Raw genomic sequence first — 17,999 nt, 5'->3', positions numbered from 1 at the left:
TAAGAAAAACACAACTCAGTTACTTCAGAAATCCTGGTGTGTTTATTCTTCTACAACATAGATGCTACCATTGCTGGTAGCAACATTAGCCTCCATTTTGGAGAATTGATACCTTGATATTCTTAAACAGTATATTTATTTTGTACCAGTTATGAGCCAATAAACAAAATTGTGATGCATATGCAGTTTCTTTGTCTTAATGCATCCACATTCATTTCTGCCACTACTAATACTTACTTGTTGCTATTATTTTTCAGTTGATTCCAGTTCTTGTCATTTCAAAATCTTTTGTTCATGTCTGTACATAGACTAACTGTCCAATACACTTGCACAGGAGTAAAAATTTCTCAAGAATATGTTGTAAAAGGCAAGCAATACCTTAATACCCAACTATTTTATTCTATTTATCTAGTGGTGTGTGTGTGTGTGTGTGTGTGTGTGTGTGTGTGTGTGTGTGTGTGTGTGTCTGTGTGTGTCTAATGAAAGTAAAAGGCAGAACCTGGCATGGTGGCATAGCCTTTAATCCCATCACTGAAGAGGCAGAGGCAGGTGGATCTCTGTGAGTTCCTGGCTAGCCTGGTCTACATAGAGAGTTCCAGGTCAGCCAGGACTACACAGTGAGAGCCTGTCTCAAATAAATACATTAAATTAAAAAAATGAGAGTAAAAGAAAAAGCCAGAAAGTCTTCCTCATTGTCTCAGTGGCCAGTTGGCTTTTGTCTTCTGCCATATGCATGAGTGTGAGCGCTTAGGTAGCAGACAGCTTCTGCTAGATTACTGCCAGAGATGCACGGTAAGCTGTGTGCCATGTAGGCGCTGTTGCTAAGGTAGAAATAGCTCTGGATGAGCTAATCAAAGAGGTAGAGAGAGCTCCTTTAGAAATAGTTCCTGGGCAGAGTTCAAAAAACGTTCTGTATTGTGTGCGTTGAGCCTTTGCTTCAATAATGCAAAGTTTAGTACCAAGTACACAAGGCTACTGTGCAAAATTAAGCAGGATAACATGAGGTTGCCCTTGGCATCCTGAGTGACAAGTAAAACATTTTCAATCATGATTCAGAAAACTCTCATAGCTGGGATTGCTGATGCATTGCAGGGCTTTTTTTAGCATTTTCTGTCTCCGATGGTCTTCTGTCCAATTCTCTCTTCTGTGTGTTTTTCTGAGGTTGGTGAAAACAACTCAGGGATTTTTAATACAGAGCTAATTGCTGGTACAGAGAAATAACATTTTGAGAGTACTCTGGGGACTCTAGTAAACTAGAAATCAGTCTCTTTTCAAAACGCCAATGTCTTCCTTGATCAACTGTATGAAATTAATAAAAATTGAAGCAAAAAACCCCACTGCATTTGTAAGGTCGGTTTGGCAAATCTCTGCCTTCTCTCACACACTTCTGCCTCCCGTCAGGAGACACTGGTAGGTTTGGGCTTGTTTGTTGTGTTTCCTGTGTTCCCCACCATTTGTCATTATTAGTCATATCTGTCCCCACAGAAGATCAGATGCTGGAGGAAATGTATGGCACATGAAGAAAATTCCCGTGAGGAGGATTTCTGTTCACAAAAGTAAAATGTCTCATTTCAAAACTACAGTTCATAAAAACTTAAGCATCAGGGTTCAAGCTTATTAGAAAAGACAAAGAAAAAAAAGAGAGAGAAAAGCAAGAGAAGAAATCACAGTGAGGGCTGGAGGGATGGTTCAGCGGTTAGGAGTTTTTGTTGCTCTTCCCGTGGAGAAGAGCTCAACTCCCAGCACTCACATGGTGGTTCACAATTGTCTGTTACTCCAGCTCCAAGGGATCTAATGCCCTCTTCTGGGCTCTATGGGCACCGGGCACGTGTGTGATGCACAGACGTACAAGTAGGCCCAAAACACTGACACACATAAAATAAAATAAATCTTATAAAAAAATTTACAGTGACTTGAGAAAAACTTTTTAATTAAAATTTGAAAAACTGGCTAGCTTCAATTTTTGGGCTACTAATTATTTTTAAGGGGACTGTTAGACCTTTAGCATGTTAAGAAATTTTAGCTCTGTAACTGAAGACTAGTATCCCAAACCAAAATTTTTTTAAAAGAAATAATGTGAGTACTTTATTTTGGTAAAATAGTTGTGTTCTGTAAATTGACCTATAACTATACCATTTTTTTTTCTGTTGTTGTTTGCCATTGACAATTTACAATAATATGGATATATTCATTTCTGGCCTCAATAGACTTACATTTCTTGAGTCAACAGCTGCATACATGATGTCCATCCATCCTTTAAATGTGGCCTGTAAAACAGTCAAAATACTTACTTTTCTTCTTGATTACAGTTTAGAAAATAAATCATCAGGGTAGAGGTACTAACAAAAGATGAGACTAAAAGGCTGGGAGACAGTATTCTGGATATTTTCACCACAAAGAAATGGCAAATGTTTGGTGAAAGATAGGTTTCATTTGCGTGTACACTACACAGTGTATATGTGTATTAACATGTCTCATAGAGCTCTACAAAGACAAACAATTTAAAAAATGTGTAAGTCGGTAACCAAGATTCATTCAAATACATTTGTTTAACACGGTTTATGGCTACTATTCAAATTGTGCGGACAATATTTGGTAATAGATGCAATACTTTGTAAATCTTCCCATGCATATTTAACACATAATAATGAAATCCTGATCCATCGTCACAATATATGATCATAAAAGTCACCTCAACAGCCTTTGATTCTGATATGATTATTAGAACAATTATTAGAATGCACCTAGGAAAGCATTCAGGAACAGAGTATCAGCATGAAACAGGGTTGAACATTATTCCATGTGTGCATATACCATTTTAATTAGACATTCATCCACTGATTGACTTAGAAGGCTATTGTGGTTAATGTTGCTGCAATGACAACCAGTATGTATGTGAAAGATATGAGAATGTAGACATGTTTTCACACACTGAGCTTGCATTTCCTTTTGACACATGCCCAGGACTGGAATCACCAGATCATATGATAGTTCTTTTTTGAAGGATCCCTTCAGTGTTTCTCATAAGGCTTACTAATTAACATTTCCACAAACAGTGTGCAGCCTGCAGCAAACATGTGTTATGTTTCTTCTCTCCGAGGACAGTCACTCTAACAGCACTGAGGGAACATTGAATTGTGGAGGAAAAAAACTTCAGACACATTGCAAGCAATAATCAAGTGGTCACTTACTACTTGAAGCAGAGAAAGATATCCAAGTCCCACATTATCGAAGTTGACTTTCACATTCTTCCACCTGGCTGTCTGGTTGTTCTCGATGAGCGCTTGGCACTCACTGAAGTTGTTGACCACACTCACGTCAAACATTTCCCCGGTGGTATAGTTGATGCAATGATAGAACTTGCCAGCAAAGAGATTCACTCCCATGATACTGAATATTAGCCAAAAGATCAGGCAGACCAGAAGTACATTCATAATGGATGGGATGGCACCCAGAAGAGCATTTACAACAACCTGGCACATAAGGAGAGGGAAGAAACCCATGAAAAGACAATTATTTATGTTCACTGACTTTCAAATGTTATGGGAAAATGATGATTTCAGCTTGGAAAATGGCTCAACTGTTGTGAGAACTGTTGCTCTTTGAGAATACCTAGACTGGGTTCTCAGCACCCATGTCAGGGGGCTAACATTCTCCTGTAACTGCAGTTTCAGGGATCTAACACCTTTTTCTAGCCTCAAGGGCATCTGAATGCATGTGTTGCACACACACATACACTGGCATACAAACATACAGAGAAAATACATAAGTGCATTTTAAAAAATAAAAGAGAGAATAATGGTCTGGTCTGGAGAGATGACTCCTAGATCAAAAGGATCTAGGTTTGGTTCCCATCATCAACATGGAGGCTCAGACCTGTGTGTAACTCGCTAAAGAGATTCAGACACCCTGTTCTAGCTTCTAAGGCCAACATTACATACATGTGGTGCACATATATATAAGCAGGCAAATATCCATACACATAATATGAAATACAATACTTTGTATAACAAAGAATACAATAGTCAAATTATAGAAAAAATATATCACTCATCAAAGTTGAATGTTGGATAGGAATATCTAATAGCTTGATCTAAGACTTTTTAAATTCTAAATTTCAGAAGAATATGAAATGAATTTTACATTGTGGAATACTTTCTTAGGGGCTAAGCAAGTATATGTAGGAGGAGATTTTTCAATAAGGAATGGAGATAATTAAAATCAAGACATAATTAAGACAACAAGTAATGGTATAAATTTATAAAATCATTATATGAACAATACCAAGTGTACAATACTAAACTGAGAACAAGGAGAACATTTGAGGGTATAGTGTGATACAGAGCACCTGCTTATCATACACAAGACCTGGAATTTGGTCCCAAGGCCAAGAAAGAGGAAGTGGGAGTATATGAAAGATGAATTTGACACAGAAAATGAAACATATTATAGTACAAACCATTTAACATCCTTTGTTTATTAAGCTTACTACTGAAAAAGCATGGCTTTATTTAATTGGTAAAGAGAAAAAAAATATCCAACAGCCAACCAATCATTTCCTTCTATATCTAGAAAAGCATGCACAAACATGCCTACATACCAACTCATAACATTCATCTATGGTTGTGCTTATAATACTCTGATGAAGTCTGAGGAACTATTTTCATTTCTGTTTTTGTTTTTGTCTTGTCTTGTACAGAGTTTTTGAGACAAGGTGTTACTTTGTAGTTCAGCATGGCTTGGAACTGTGTAGGCTGGCAATCCTATAGTCTCAAATTTTTGAGTGTTAGGATTACAGGAAACTTTTTTTTAATGTTTATTTATTATGTATACAATGTTCTGTCTGCAAGTATGCCTGAAAACCAGAAGTGGGTAATAGATCTCATTAAGGAGGGTTGTGAGCCACAATGTGGTTGCTGGGAATTGAACTCAGGACCTCAGGAAGAACAGCCAGTGCTTTTAAACACTGAGCCATCTCTCCAGCCCTACAGGAAACTTTTAAGTATCACAAAAAGCATCCATTTCTACAAGGTTTTTTTTTTTTTTTTTTTTTTTTAAATACTCAATACCATGGAGACAGGGTACAATTATTTTCTAGGTGGTGATGATATGTGTTCTTGGGCTTTTGTCCCAGGGGATAACAAATGTCATCTTGAATTCCTCCTGGTCTTTTGTACTGCCTTTCTAGGGGAGTGTTACATTTCTACAGCTGACCTACTTTTTAGATATCTCTGTCTGTGCTTAAAAACCAAAAGGCCAGATTCAGACTTCAACAGGCACCAAGTACATAATACAAGTGGAGTGAAGAAACGATGAGTCATGATTGGTTAGTTTTAAATGATATCAAGTAAGAGGTCCTGCACATTTCGAAATAGAGGGATGATAGGTAATCTTGGTACATATCAGCAATCTATGAGATATGATCAAGAATCCCCTAAGGAAAATGAAGGGAATTAAGAGCATTGAGCATTGTGTTCTGTTGAGTCAAATGATGATATGCATTAGGGACATTGAATACATAATGCTGATTGGTTGGTTATGTGAACATGAAGATGGATTTGCTCTTCCTACTGTAGAAAGTTTCAGGTTGTTCTTAATTATAATCACACAGCAGATTCGAAGATGTTTGGTCTTACCCTCATTCCTTCAAACCGGGATAAGGCTCTGAGAGGCCTTAGAGCTCTTAACGTTCTGAGGGATTTGATGGCACCAAGTTCTGAATAACCCAACGCATTTGCAGTTAAGCTAACCAATGATACCTACACAAAAAAAGAGCAGACAATTGATTAAAAGTTATAGATCAAAGTGTCTACACACCCCTCAACCTTGCTCTATGCAATAAAGAAGCAAGCAGTTCTCAAACTTGGGCGAGTTTCCACACCACCCAGAACTAGTTAAGGTCACTAAGTGCTATAACAGAAATGTTATTCTCTCTTTGTCTTGTCTTCCCAGCCTTTTTTTTAGATGCCTGTTTTCTAATAAAAGAAAGAAAGGAAGGATATAGATTCGGGGGCCGGGGTGGAGGGGAGAATCTGGGAGCAGTTGGGGTATGGGAAGCTGTGATCAAAATTTGTATGGAAAAAAATCTAATTTCAGTTAAAAAAAAACATTGAGAGCTGGTGGAGTTTGATTTAGTACATTCGGGAAAAGACCTGAGAATTTATATTTTTCTAAGTTCTGGTAAAAGCTATAGTGCTGATTCATAAATCACATTTTGGGACTTATCACTAATTAAAACAAGTAAAATTAGTGAATGAAAAGAAAGAAAAGTTGAGATTTTAGTATAACTAAAGAATTTTAAGGTTGTTATTTTCTTTAGTCATTTATACAGATTACTAGTGTTATTGGTAAAAATTCTAAGAATCCCAGTTGGGAAAAAAAAGAAAAAAGAAAAACTGTCATAGTCATCACTAAAATACCCAATTACCTTTGAGAGTTATAACTATTACATGAACTCAGAAAAAAAGTTATCTCATTCTAAAGCACACTAAAATTTGAAGATTAGATAAGCAGAAACAAATACACAATACAGTTTTTAAAAGTATTGCGATAATAAGTATTTGAAAAATGTTTTCTAAGAAAAATAACAGAAGTAAATGGAATTTGTTTGACAAAACCTTCATTTGTTTATACTAATTTTGTATGTGTAATCTGAAAGCAAAGTCTCCGAATGTAAGAGGGAAATGAGGTATGAATTTCATCAAGTTCAGGGCTTTGTAAGTCTTCTCTTCATACATAACTGAGGAATAAAGTGAGTTATCTTCTTGAAATGCAGAAAGATAATAAACAAAAATTAAAGTTATCCTGTGAGGGCTTTCCACATGTAAGCCAGGAGGATCTAGAGTGCTTTACATTCTCTGAAGATAGAATCCGAGGGAGAGGCATACATTAAAGGATGAAAGAACAGTTGGACAAATGAAAAATGTTCTGAACGGGGCCAGAACTGTCAGAGAACTGAAGTGGTGAGCCACGCCACTTTCAGCAAGCTGTTTAGCCACAACTGAAAAGGAGGTACAACTGGGACTCCCTGGAACACCATAGACATCTTTAATTTGCGGTTTTGTTTGTTGGAAGATATTCTTCAGAATCTTCCTGTCCACTAAATCCCTAAGTTCACATTTCTTTGGATGGGATCATGGGTTCCCCCAGCACTTGTCTGTCTGAATTTGTTTTCCACTTACAAACCTTTGACTCGTACTCCCCGACCTTTGCTCACTCTCAAGCACTGCTACTCAGGGTTGGCACAAGTCAGTGTCCCTCCCTCCTCTGGAGTTACTGGTGTTCTTTTCACTCCAACTCTGGTTTACTCTACTCTCAAGAAACCTTTTCTCAAGGGTTGACTTTACTGGTCAACCTTAAGCTCCCTTAGGACCAGAGAAGTGACATTTCTATTTATAGCTCGATAAGAAGGCAGATAATTAGAAAGAATATTTGATTTTAAACAAAGTATCAACCAGTTTACCGTACCATCATAAGAGTATTCACAAATCTAAAATAGTAGATTTCAGAGTATACTAGATAATGTGAGTTCATTTTAGATGATGTATATTAGACAATGTTAGTTCAGGCAAGGAGACAATTAACTTTCTTTTTGGGTTTCTTTATATTTAATTAACATGGATATAATAACTTATCCTTGTTTACATATATTGAATTTTAGCTATGCTATCATCAAGCTACTGATCTGTCACAATCACACACAAAAAAAGTGAAAAGAATGGTGTCTTACGCGACCTGTCACATGAGAGAAAGAGCGGCAGCATCTTTGACACACTCGTGTTGCTGTTTGTAATTGTCAAACATAAACATGAGTGGCTTTAATTTTTATTATCTTTCTGCATTTCAAGAAGATTTTTAATGTAGTTCCTCATGTGCCCTTTGCACGTTCCATTTAGGAATAATTTACCATAGTCAATTGCTTTAAATCCTTCTGTATTCTGATATTCCATCTTAATACCTTTAAACACCAATGCAAGTTAATAAATCCTTTAAATATTGGTTAGCCAATATGTTTTTAATTGCCAGATAAATCCAGTGATATTGATTGGTTTTGGATTTTCAATTTCACATGCAATTAATATTCTACGTATGGCACACATATTTCTCCACAGGCTCAACTGCAGACAAATTCGATTGCCGAAGATGCTCGTGAAGGATTTTGACAACTGTAACTGTATGAAATGTGAGGATTAAAAACAAAGTTAGAAGACAACTTTACTTTTGCATAGCTTAGAATTTAATGTACTGATACAAATGTTATTTTTCAAACTAAGTCACTAAATATAAGGGGGCACTTAAATAGACAAAATGTGTCTCAGGTATAATTCCACTGGAGAATTAGAAAATAGCACTTGTATTTGGACTAAATCAGTGTTTCCCAGAGTGCCTGCTCCATACTGCTGGCCAAAGCCAGGACCAATGCTCATCGTCCCCTGCCAAGAAATAGAAGAGGGAACTTCAGAGTACTCACATCAACAATCAGGAAGTCCAGCCAGCACCAGGCATTGGTAAAATACATTTGGAAACCATAAGCAACCCACTTTAGAAGCATCTCCAGGATGAAGATGTAAGTGAAAACCTTGTCAGCATACTCCAACATGGTCTTGATGGTCTTTCGCTGCTCGATATATATGTCTTCAAAGGCCTACAAATGATAATATGATATTGAATGTTGTCAAGAAAAGTTTCTGCTTTATGTATTGAAAAAAAAAAAAAAAGGAAATGAAAAGCTGCCTTCTTCAGTCAGGGGCAGGAGGGTTATCACGATGCCCTGGCTTCAGAGTTATCTGCACATGTGAAGAGCACCTGGGCATTGCAGCCTACTGAGAGACTCACGCAATTCTAAAATCTGGATATTGAGACTATCCTCAAAGAGCTTAAGATGTGTAAGAGAAGGTCAGATGTTCCTTTTTTAAGCAAGAGGTGGTGTCATTTAGAAATATCTCAGAATCCAGAGTGACTTCTACCCCCTCCCAAGACTTTGTAAATATGTGACAAGAAGTCTCCTGAACTTGGGAAAGGGGGAAATGTGATCTCTTAACTTTCTCCAGCAGTTGTGAGTGTGTTTGGAAGCTGCCATCATTCTGCATCTCTTAGGAAAAAAAGGATATGGTCATTTTACAGGAACCCCTGAGCCTTTTAGAAAGAAAAGACCTTTTAACACAACCCCTTTTAAAAAGGAAACGTCAAAACAGTGTGGGGTGGCCTGGGTCAAGGAACTAAGAAGGTTTTCTTTTTAGAGAAGGAGGTCATCTACATTTATGATGGGTCTCCGCACAAGGGCTTTGGAGCTTAGAATGTAGTTCAAGCTGGAAGGCCCCAGATGCCAGCTCTTGGGTGGACAAGTGCATGTGTTTTGGTGAGCTGTGACTGAGTGTACCAGGGAGCCAAGGGCTCTTACAGGAAAGTCAGAGGCTGGTGAGGACCCAGATACTCTCCTAACTGAGCAGATGGCAGGATGCAGGACTCAGTCAAAGCAGAAGTGGGCTTAACGGCCCCCAGAAGCCAGGAATCCATCCTTCTAATGAAAACGTACTCAAACACTTTCAGTGAATTAAAAGTAAAGGAAACGCGACTACTGTCACATCACAAAAGAGGAAAATGGGTCACTCTATTTTGTAATATTCTTGACTATTTGATTCAATTATTCATCCTATTCCATGAAGGTAGATGCACACTAGGTTTGTAGTGCTTTTAGAGATTAAGTAAGCCTCGTCACCATTCACTATGGCTGGCAGGTGAAATGGTGCGAACCAGTCAGGTGACTTGTTCCAGAAAGGGGCTTCTATTAAGCAGCCTCCACTTCAACTGGCAACCCCACGTCTTATCTGCATAGCCCTTCTGAAGAAGTGCCATTGATCTTTCCCTTTGCCAGAAGGTGCGCTGCGCGGACACTCTAAAATCTATCTCCGAAATAAGAAGCCGATCGCGTTTACATTGTATTGTCCGTCTAAAACCCAGTAGGCACTGGAAAGTATAATAATGGACTTGGGAATACAAGAATAAAATTCACTATCAGAAATAAAGAAAAGGAACTGCCCCTGGTAACTAAAAGCCAGAGAGATTCTTCCTGAGATATGGGAGCACACACAGAGTGTAATCCTATCTGGCTCCTCCAGCTAGAGCAGTATAGGGGGCCCTTCCCCCCCCGCATCTTTCACTTTTCCCAACAGTCGGTTCTACAGATGGGTAAAGTGAGGTTCAAGGGAGGGGAAGGAAAGCGATGAAGGAGCGGGCCCTGCGTCACCTACCAGAGCACCGCTGCTGAGCAGGATCATGAAGACGATGAAGGTCTCGAACCAATTGTGTTCCACGATCTTGTAGCAGGTCTTCCTCAAGTTCCACCAGAGCTTGCCTTTGCCTTCTTCTATGCTTATCTGACAACACTTGAACTTTCTCACACAGTCTAAAAGACATGAGAGCGGACGAAAGGGAGGCCATCAGTTGCTCTTGGTGCATCACTGTGAAGGTGGGACACGCACCTACGATATTACTTCATAGTGCATCAGAAAACAACTTTATTTTAAAGACGGCTTCCGCTTACAGAAAACAAAACCAACAGTCTAGCCTTTTAATGATCGGTTAGATGATTATTTATTTTTATGTGCATGTAACTATATTATAATATACCATAGAACACTCAAATGCAGAAAAACAAAGTAAAACTCCAGCTTATCTTTCTGTTTTGCCTTTGTCCTGTGAGTCAATCCTACTACTCTGTATAAAAATTACATATATTTGAATTTTGATTAGTTTGTTTCATAGCATAATAGAACTTCTCCATCTAACCATAAGGTTTGTGAAAGATGCTATTATGTTTCTCTCCATAAGATTATGGGAATTTATATAAATGTTCACTATTATTGAATAATTGGATTGCTTTGTTTCTGATCATTATCAGCCACAATGCAATAAGCACCTATGTGTAATTTGTGAGGCACTCAGTAAAAGGCTTTTCAATAAATATTTATTGAAGAGCTGTTGTATGCAAAGAATTGTACTTGGAAAAATCATAATAAAATTATGGTATGTAAAAGGGCCTTACCCTTGGGGAATGTGCATTGTAGTGAGAGTAATTTTTTTTAAAAAGTTTTACAGTCACAAAAACAATTATCATAAGGTAAAGTCTTATTAAAGTCTCATCAATAAAGTTTAATTTCTGAATTTTATGGAGTAAAATAGATTTGGGACTATATCTTAGGAGCTATATAAAAGTCCTATTGATAACATGAAGTTATAAGAACCAATTAAGAAATCCAGACAAAAATGAGGGAGGGGAAAGTCTGAGCATCATGCCCAAGCTTTAGCAGTCAAGCTCAGGTGAGTGACTTAGAGTTGAGGGCTTCATATGGTTTCCTATGCAGCACTGTTGTTACATGATACAACTGATCCTCATCGGAAATGACGTAATTTTAGCTTTCTTTAGAGAATCCTTTTGAGAGTACTCTGATGTTGCCAATTGCCCCATATGAAAGTATGTAGTATATTGCAGCTTTCCTATACCTTTCACCTTTGTTGAAAAAAAAAATCACGAAAAATATTTGACCTTGATTGATACAGGAAACTATTACTCAAGGTCAGACTGAAATGTGTATTTATCAATTAGTACACTATATTATGGCCACCCAGGAAATGTCAAATTATTTCCTTACTCATTTTAGTTACCTGTCATTTCCTTTTCTTTTTGACAACTTTACCAGTTATGCATTTGGTTTAGCTATCTCTGTTGTTAGCTAATTTAGAAGGCCAATTGTGCGTGCTGGTTGGGTTCTTTTGTCAACACAAGCGCAGGTCATCTGAGAAGAGAGAACCTCGACCTGAGAAGATGCATCCATCTGATTGATGTGTATGCGAATCTGTGGGGCATTTTCTTGGTTAATGATTGACATGAGAGTGCCTAGTTCACTGGGGTGCAGCCACCTTTTGGCCAATGTCATGTGCTGTTTAAGAAAGCAGGGAAAGCAAACTTGTAAGCCACATTTCTCCGTGGCCTCTGCTTCAGTCCTTGCCTCTAGGTTTCTGTCTTGACTTCCTGCCCTGACTTCCTTCATGGTGGACTGTGATGTAGAAATGTAGGCCCTATTAATAAACCTTTTCCTCTCCACTTTGCTTTTGGTCAGAGGGTTTTATCACAGCAACATAAAACAAACTAATACACCAACAGCAGCATGTTGCAGAGGTGATCAATAGTTTCAAAAGCAAAAGGATCTAATTACATAATTTAAGCCTATATTCAGAAAAAATTGTCCTTGTTTTGAGATTTAAAACAAAGCAAATTAATGAATAGTTGGTAGATTAATAGGTACGGGTAATTAGAGGCAGTAGATAGAGAGATGTAGACAGGTCACAGGAAAGATGGATAGATAAGAGAAGGCCACTAACACCACCCCACTGCTTGCTTACCTTCTGTAAAACAGGCTTCTGGCTCAAGGGATTCTTCTGGTTCAGCCTCTGGCTGCTCTCCCTCTGCTGGAGCACCTATATCAACTGTACTGCCTTCAGATGAACTAGTTGCATTCAATTTCTGAAAACCAATCCCACAGAAAAGCTTTTAAACATGTTCTCTAATCCAAACAAAGTCTCCTAAATCGTGCCCCACCCCCAGTCTTCTGTATGCATTCTCTTGATCTGTAATTTAAGAATAACTTAAATATAATGCCAATCTGCTTTGGGAGAGGTGGGGGTCACAAGATTAGATACAGCACTGTAGAATTTTTTTTCTTAGACACAGTGCCACTTAAATAACTTTTGTTTAAGTATCTATGAGGTTTCTGAAATAGAATTCTACAGAAAGCTTATGCAAACTGCCAGCCATATGGTCACTGGAATTTTGCTTTTGCAAATTCATTTGTAAATGGTATAGCTTGTTTTATTCTAAAATTGTGACCCGTCCAACAAAAGCTGCACAAGTGTATTTTCATGTCAAATGTAGAAAAGGTTGGGTCAAATGCACATAAACAGCAACAATCTAAATTTTTCCACTTTTCATTGACATGAAAACATAGACTACTGGTTATTATTAAAGACATTCTATAACTTTCTATGTTGGAAAAGAGCAGCACATTGTTAGCTATACAGCAAGAGCAGGTATCTCGCATTCTCTTTGGCCAATGCACTCCTGGGTTTCATTGTGCATTTGGAAACTACCTGTTACTTTGGCACTCTTGCCTGTCCTCTTAGAAATGGCAGAAATGGGTCACAGTGTGTCATTTTGTTTCCTTTGGGTTAAATCTAAATCATCCAAAGGAAACTACAGAGGAAAGAAGTTGTCTTAAATATTGACATGTATACACTTTATTCAGGTCTACCCATGGGACCAGCATAAAGGATGGGGTTTCAGTCTTAAAACCTGTTCTTAAGATGCCACAGGCATAGTGCAGGGCCAGGTGTGAGTGCCACGCGGAACCAGAGTAGTTTAGGCCACAGCATTCTCGAACCTGTTACAATGTTATAACTATTAGTGCATAACATTAGGAGGTGGCTGAGCTCAAAGAGCTCCTTTACCAAGAGGATGAGGGAAGCATATGGTAAGATGAACACTGACATGGAACACTGGATTCAAATAGATGCTGGAGTTTCTACCGGAAAGATCTTACTCACACTTTGGATAAGAATTATATGGATCCTTTCCTAATGAGATGATTCTCTTATAGCATGAAAATAATTTTATTTTATGAAGTGTGGTCTCAGTATGTTTTGAGTTCATATGAAGAAAGTATTATGTACATATATGAGAAATTGAAATGTCTTAACTACTTTAACAATACCAATAACAGATGTATAAATATTATATACTCCTGTTTCCTAAGAATTAGTTATGTAATTTATTTTAAAATTTGTCTAAACAATGTTAAAGGCTATAAGTTGATTTTTTTTCTCATTGAACACTTTATGATATTAGGCAGATAATAATATCTTTGCTATTAAAATTTGAATATATTTTGTTCTTTGATGGAACACCAAAATAAAATTTATTACAAGTATTCCAAGTTTTTGGGCCTTTTCTAATTGTACATCCTTTCTTTCAAATTTGACTCTTTCTTATATAAGTATACTTGGATTTGCAGTCATATAATTGACCCCTAAAACATTCTCTCATCTCTTGTAGAGATCATGTAACATCAAGTTGTTGTATCTTAGAGGCCAGATGATACAGGTTTTGTTGTTTATAGGATTTTGAAATGCAGCACAGGTAACCAGACAAACTGAAGTTCAGTCACATCTGATTTAACTATACACAGTAAGAATGGAAAATATTCCTTTTAACAAAGAGGATAACATCGGAAGTGCAGGATGGAGCTCCTAATTAAAAAACTGCGGGTCCCTCTTTGTATCATGTGCTCAGGCTGACACTGGTCAATGGCTATATCAGCATATACATCAGTGTGATGGTTGATCTGATTACTTACTTGGTAGATTCACACAGGAGACAAATCCCTGAGCTTATCCGTGATAAAATTCCCTGACCGAATTAACTGAGGTGAGAAGATTTACCCCAAATGTGGACAGCAACATCCCATGGGCTGCTGGGGTATTAACTAAATAAAAGGAGAAGGCGAGCTGAGAGCCAGCAATCATTGCTATCTGCATTGTGACAGTGGATCCTATGTGACCAGTTGCCTCCTACTCTGACCACTGCGCCTTCCTTCCTGTGATGGACTGTATCCTCAAACTGCGAGCAGAGATATTCCCATACATAAGTTGCTTTTGTGAGTATTTTATCCCAACAACAGGAAAATTGACTAACACAATCAATAGTAAGTATGTAATACATACTCAATAAATATTATTTAGAAATGAATGGATGGATGGATGTATAAATAAAGGGCTTCATAACAGGTTGAATTCTGGTACTGTATTTGGAGTAGTCACCACACAAAAATGTCATAGTTTCCTTGATTTCTCTTGATTCAAAATTTTCAGAAGTTTCCCTGCAACACCAGCTATCACTCCTATTATCACATACCTGGGTTGTTGATATTTTAAAAGATGTCACGAAGACCAGTATCACCAGTATTGATTCAGGTTTTCACTATTTTGCAACCACTGTGCTTCCTCCCTTACACAAGTCTCTCCAGTTCCCAATTTCTTCCATTCCATCATTTCCCTAACTTGGGTGTTCGGGACACTCCATAACTTTTTGTGATTTACTCATTCAATATTACCTTTCATGAAGGATAGGCTAAAGTATTTCAGAGCAAGAGAAACTGAAGTCTTCTCAACGTACTTGTAAGACATTTAGGGGCATGAACAGTACCCTAAGCCCTATGGATGGGGCAACAAAAATGCAGTTCAGCCCTCAGAGCTTACTCTAAAGTCCCAATTTGCTCTTCATTGAATGAACAAGTCACTGAGCCAATCACTTGCTTTCAATACCTTGTTAAACTAGAAACAATATTAGAGAAAGTCAATTTGTTCTATTCAGAGTTCATCACACTTCAGTGTAAACAAGAATTCTCTTGGTGTGTTTTTCTGTTCTTTTGAAAACTATTTACAGGCCTTATTTGTAGATAGTATATCAAAGGCACTTCTGTGTTTTCTTTTCTTCAAACCATAGTGAAATAGAATATACACAACTCCTTTTCATTGCAATGAGGCATCTTAGTACCAATAAAGAAGTAACAGCAGATTTTTTCAATGAACTTCAACACCGAGGTCATTACTTTTATACAAACTGCAGCTTAAGGTGTATTTTGTGTTTCTGGAATATGTACCTCACTAGATTTAAGGTTTGGGGGCAGAAGACTGTGTTTTTGTCGTTATCATATCCCTTGCACCTATCACCAGTTCTTGCCGTTAGTGGATGTTTCTTGTGTCAATGAACGAGTGACCTCGCAGCCTATTTATGGACTTCAGCCTCTACGTACTTCCTGTCTGATTCTTCCAGGTTTAAAGGAATGTAATCAATCGAAGAGTACCAAGATTACTTGGATATTCAGGGACGTTAAAATGATGATCAACAATTCTTAAAGTTGGGAGTGTGCTCTGAAAATCAGGTTGCCAAGAATTCATTTATAATTAAGAGTCTATGAGGTCAGCTATAAGGAAAATTACTACTGAATCTGTAGTTTTAGATTTAGTTCCCTTCTTTCTACACTAAGTATGTAGATTTACTGTTCCACAGTGAATGGAACCCTTCAAGGAGCAGCTACATCTCCCCTTCCCCAAAGTGCAATAACATAGTGTCTTCCACATGGGTCAGTGTGTGTACTTATGCTTGTGGTGTTTAATTTACTACAGCAAAGACCATCCTGCACATTGAGGCATCACACTGCTATCCAGTGGGCTTACTCACCTTGTCAATGTCAGAGTTAATGAGTGGCTATGCCCTACACTTTCTGTATTCTATTCTTCTACAATGTTCTAGGAAATTTCTCTGATGATTCACCAGTAAATTCAACCTTAGTGAATTTGGAACATTTAGTAGACCGGATATATGACTCAACATTATAGATTCAAGATAAGTGTTTATGATACTGCAGACTTATATGAATCATAACTAAGAACCTTAGTGTCAATTCCAATCATAGTCATAATTCCTGTGTGTGTTACTGTAGAATGAGGAAGACATACATTGGAATATCTCATGAATAAAAACCTTATCAAAAATTATACTGGATATGTACAACAAAAATGATGATTAATATAATTCCTCATCTCAATTTAATCATTTTGGTGTATACTAGTTAAATGCCATCATGTTAATAAACTATGTTGCTTAAAATGTATTAAAAATCCACAAAATGAAATGAATTAAGAACATAAAATTCATAAGCTTCAGATCAGTTCCTAGTTATCATCATAACCACAGTGCATATTTGCCTCTTAGAGTTGTCAAGTGTTTATCATTGTAAGTGACTGTTGGGTTTATGTTCTCTCTCTCTTTTAGTTTTTCAAGACAGGGTTTCTCTGTGTAAACTTGACTGTCCAGAAACTTCCTCTGTAGACTTGGCTGGCCTCAAACTCACAGAGATTCGCCTGTCTTTGCCTCCTGAGTGCTGGGTTTAAAGGCGTGCGCCACCACTGCCCAGCTGGAGTTTATGTTCTTAGGTAAAACGTTTCCATTACAGGCTGGCAGGTAGTGTCCCAATCTGGGCATCATACACTGCAAAGTACTACAAAGAAAGCAAAATGTAAGTGGGCTATTCATAGACACACTTTAGTGAGTTTTCTGCTTCCCTCTGGTAATATTGAAATATTTAAATTTCCTTACTACTACCCATACCTAACTTACCAGGAAATAAATGGGTAGAATAATACTGTTAGAGGAGATTTTGCCTAGTTAAATTTGAACAAAATTGGGTGCAATACAAGATTGGAATAAGAGATTATATAAGAACAGTCATAGAAGGCTGCTATATAAACCAGCAGTGATCATACTCACTTAGAAATATGAAACATATTTGCATAAAAACTACATTTTATAAACTCTTTATATCTATGATGTTAAGATACTTCTTGTTATTCAGTAGTTGTTCCAAATTCTATAAACTAAACAGAAAAGAATCATGTTTCACTAAATGATCTAATGAGTACCAAATTGCACTATTTCATGTTTCGGGGGTGTATATGTGTGCTGTATGTACAGGTCATGTGGGCATGTGCCTATGTACATGTTGGTGCATGTATATGTGTGTGTGTGTGCATGTAAAGGCCAGAGGTTGATATTATGTGTTTCTCCATTGCTCTCTACCTTATGTTTTGAATCAGGGTCTCTTACTGAACCTGGAACTCAGTGATTTGGAGAGACTGACTAGGTAGAAAATGCCAGGTATCCCCTTGTCTCTGTCTCTCTCCAGTGCTGGGGAGATTTAAAGTCTGTTTTGCTTTCAAAGAATGTTGAGTGTTTAGACCTGGATCCTGCAGCTAGCATGCATTGAAGGAGCGCCAGTTGATTTTATAGGGAAAATGTTAACATCACAACATTGGAGGGCATGGTCTGATTTGGTGATGGGCTTACAGTCATAGTGACACATTAAAACATTAAAAAAAAAAGAAAA

The 17,999-nt window shown here is 37.5% G+C and overlaps 1 protein-coding gene across 2 annotated transcripts in view; it reads right to left on the bottom strand.

Moving 5' to 3' along the window:
- The window catches only part of LOC102919368 (sodium channel protein type 2 subunit alpha), a 133,917-nt gene that overhangs the window by 11,441 nt on the left and 104,477 nt on the right, over positions 1–17,999 (bottom strand). For both annotated transcript variants that reach the window (XM_015996003.3, XM_076569579.1), the window contains exons 18-23: positions 12,403–12,523; positions 10,251–10,405; positions 8,471–8,644; positions 5,637–5,759; positions 3,192–3,473; positions 2,214–2,267 (exon numbers count right to left, since the gene is read on the bottom strand). In XM_015996003.3, the coding sequence (XP_015851489.2) occupies positions 2,214–2,267; positions 3,192–3,473; positions 5,637–5,759; positions 8,471–8,644; positions 10,251–10,405; positions 12,403–12,523 (909 nt within the window). The remainder of the gene's footprint in view (positions 1–2,213; positions 2,268–3,191; positions 3,474–5,636; positions 5,760–8,470; positions 8,645–10,250; positions 10,406–12,402; positions 12,524–17,999) is intronic.

Source organism: Peromyscus maniculatus, chromosome 4 (assembly GCF_049852395.1).
Source record: "Peromyscus maniculatus bairdii isolate BWxNUB_F1_BW_parent chromosome 4, HU_Pman_BW_mat_3.1, whole genome shotgun sequence".
Lineage (NCBI taxonomy): Eukaryota > Metazoa > Chordata > Mammalia > Rodentia > Cricetidae > Peromyscus > Peromyscus maniculatus.
The sequence above is the reverse complement of the archived record's forward strand: the minus strand, read 5'-3'. Positions and strand labels throughout refer to the sequence as shown.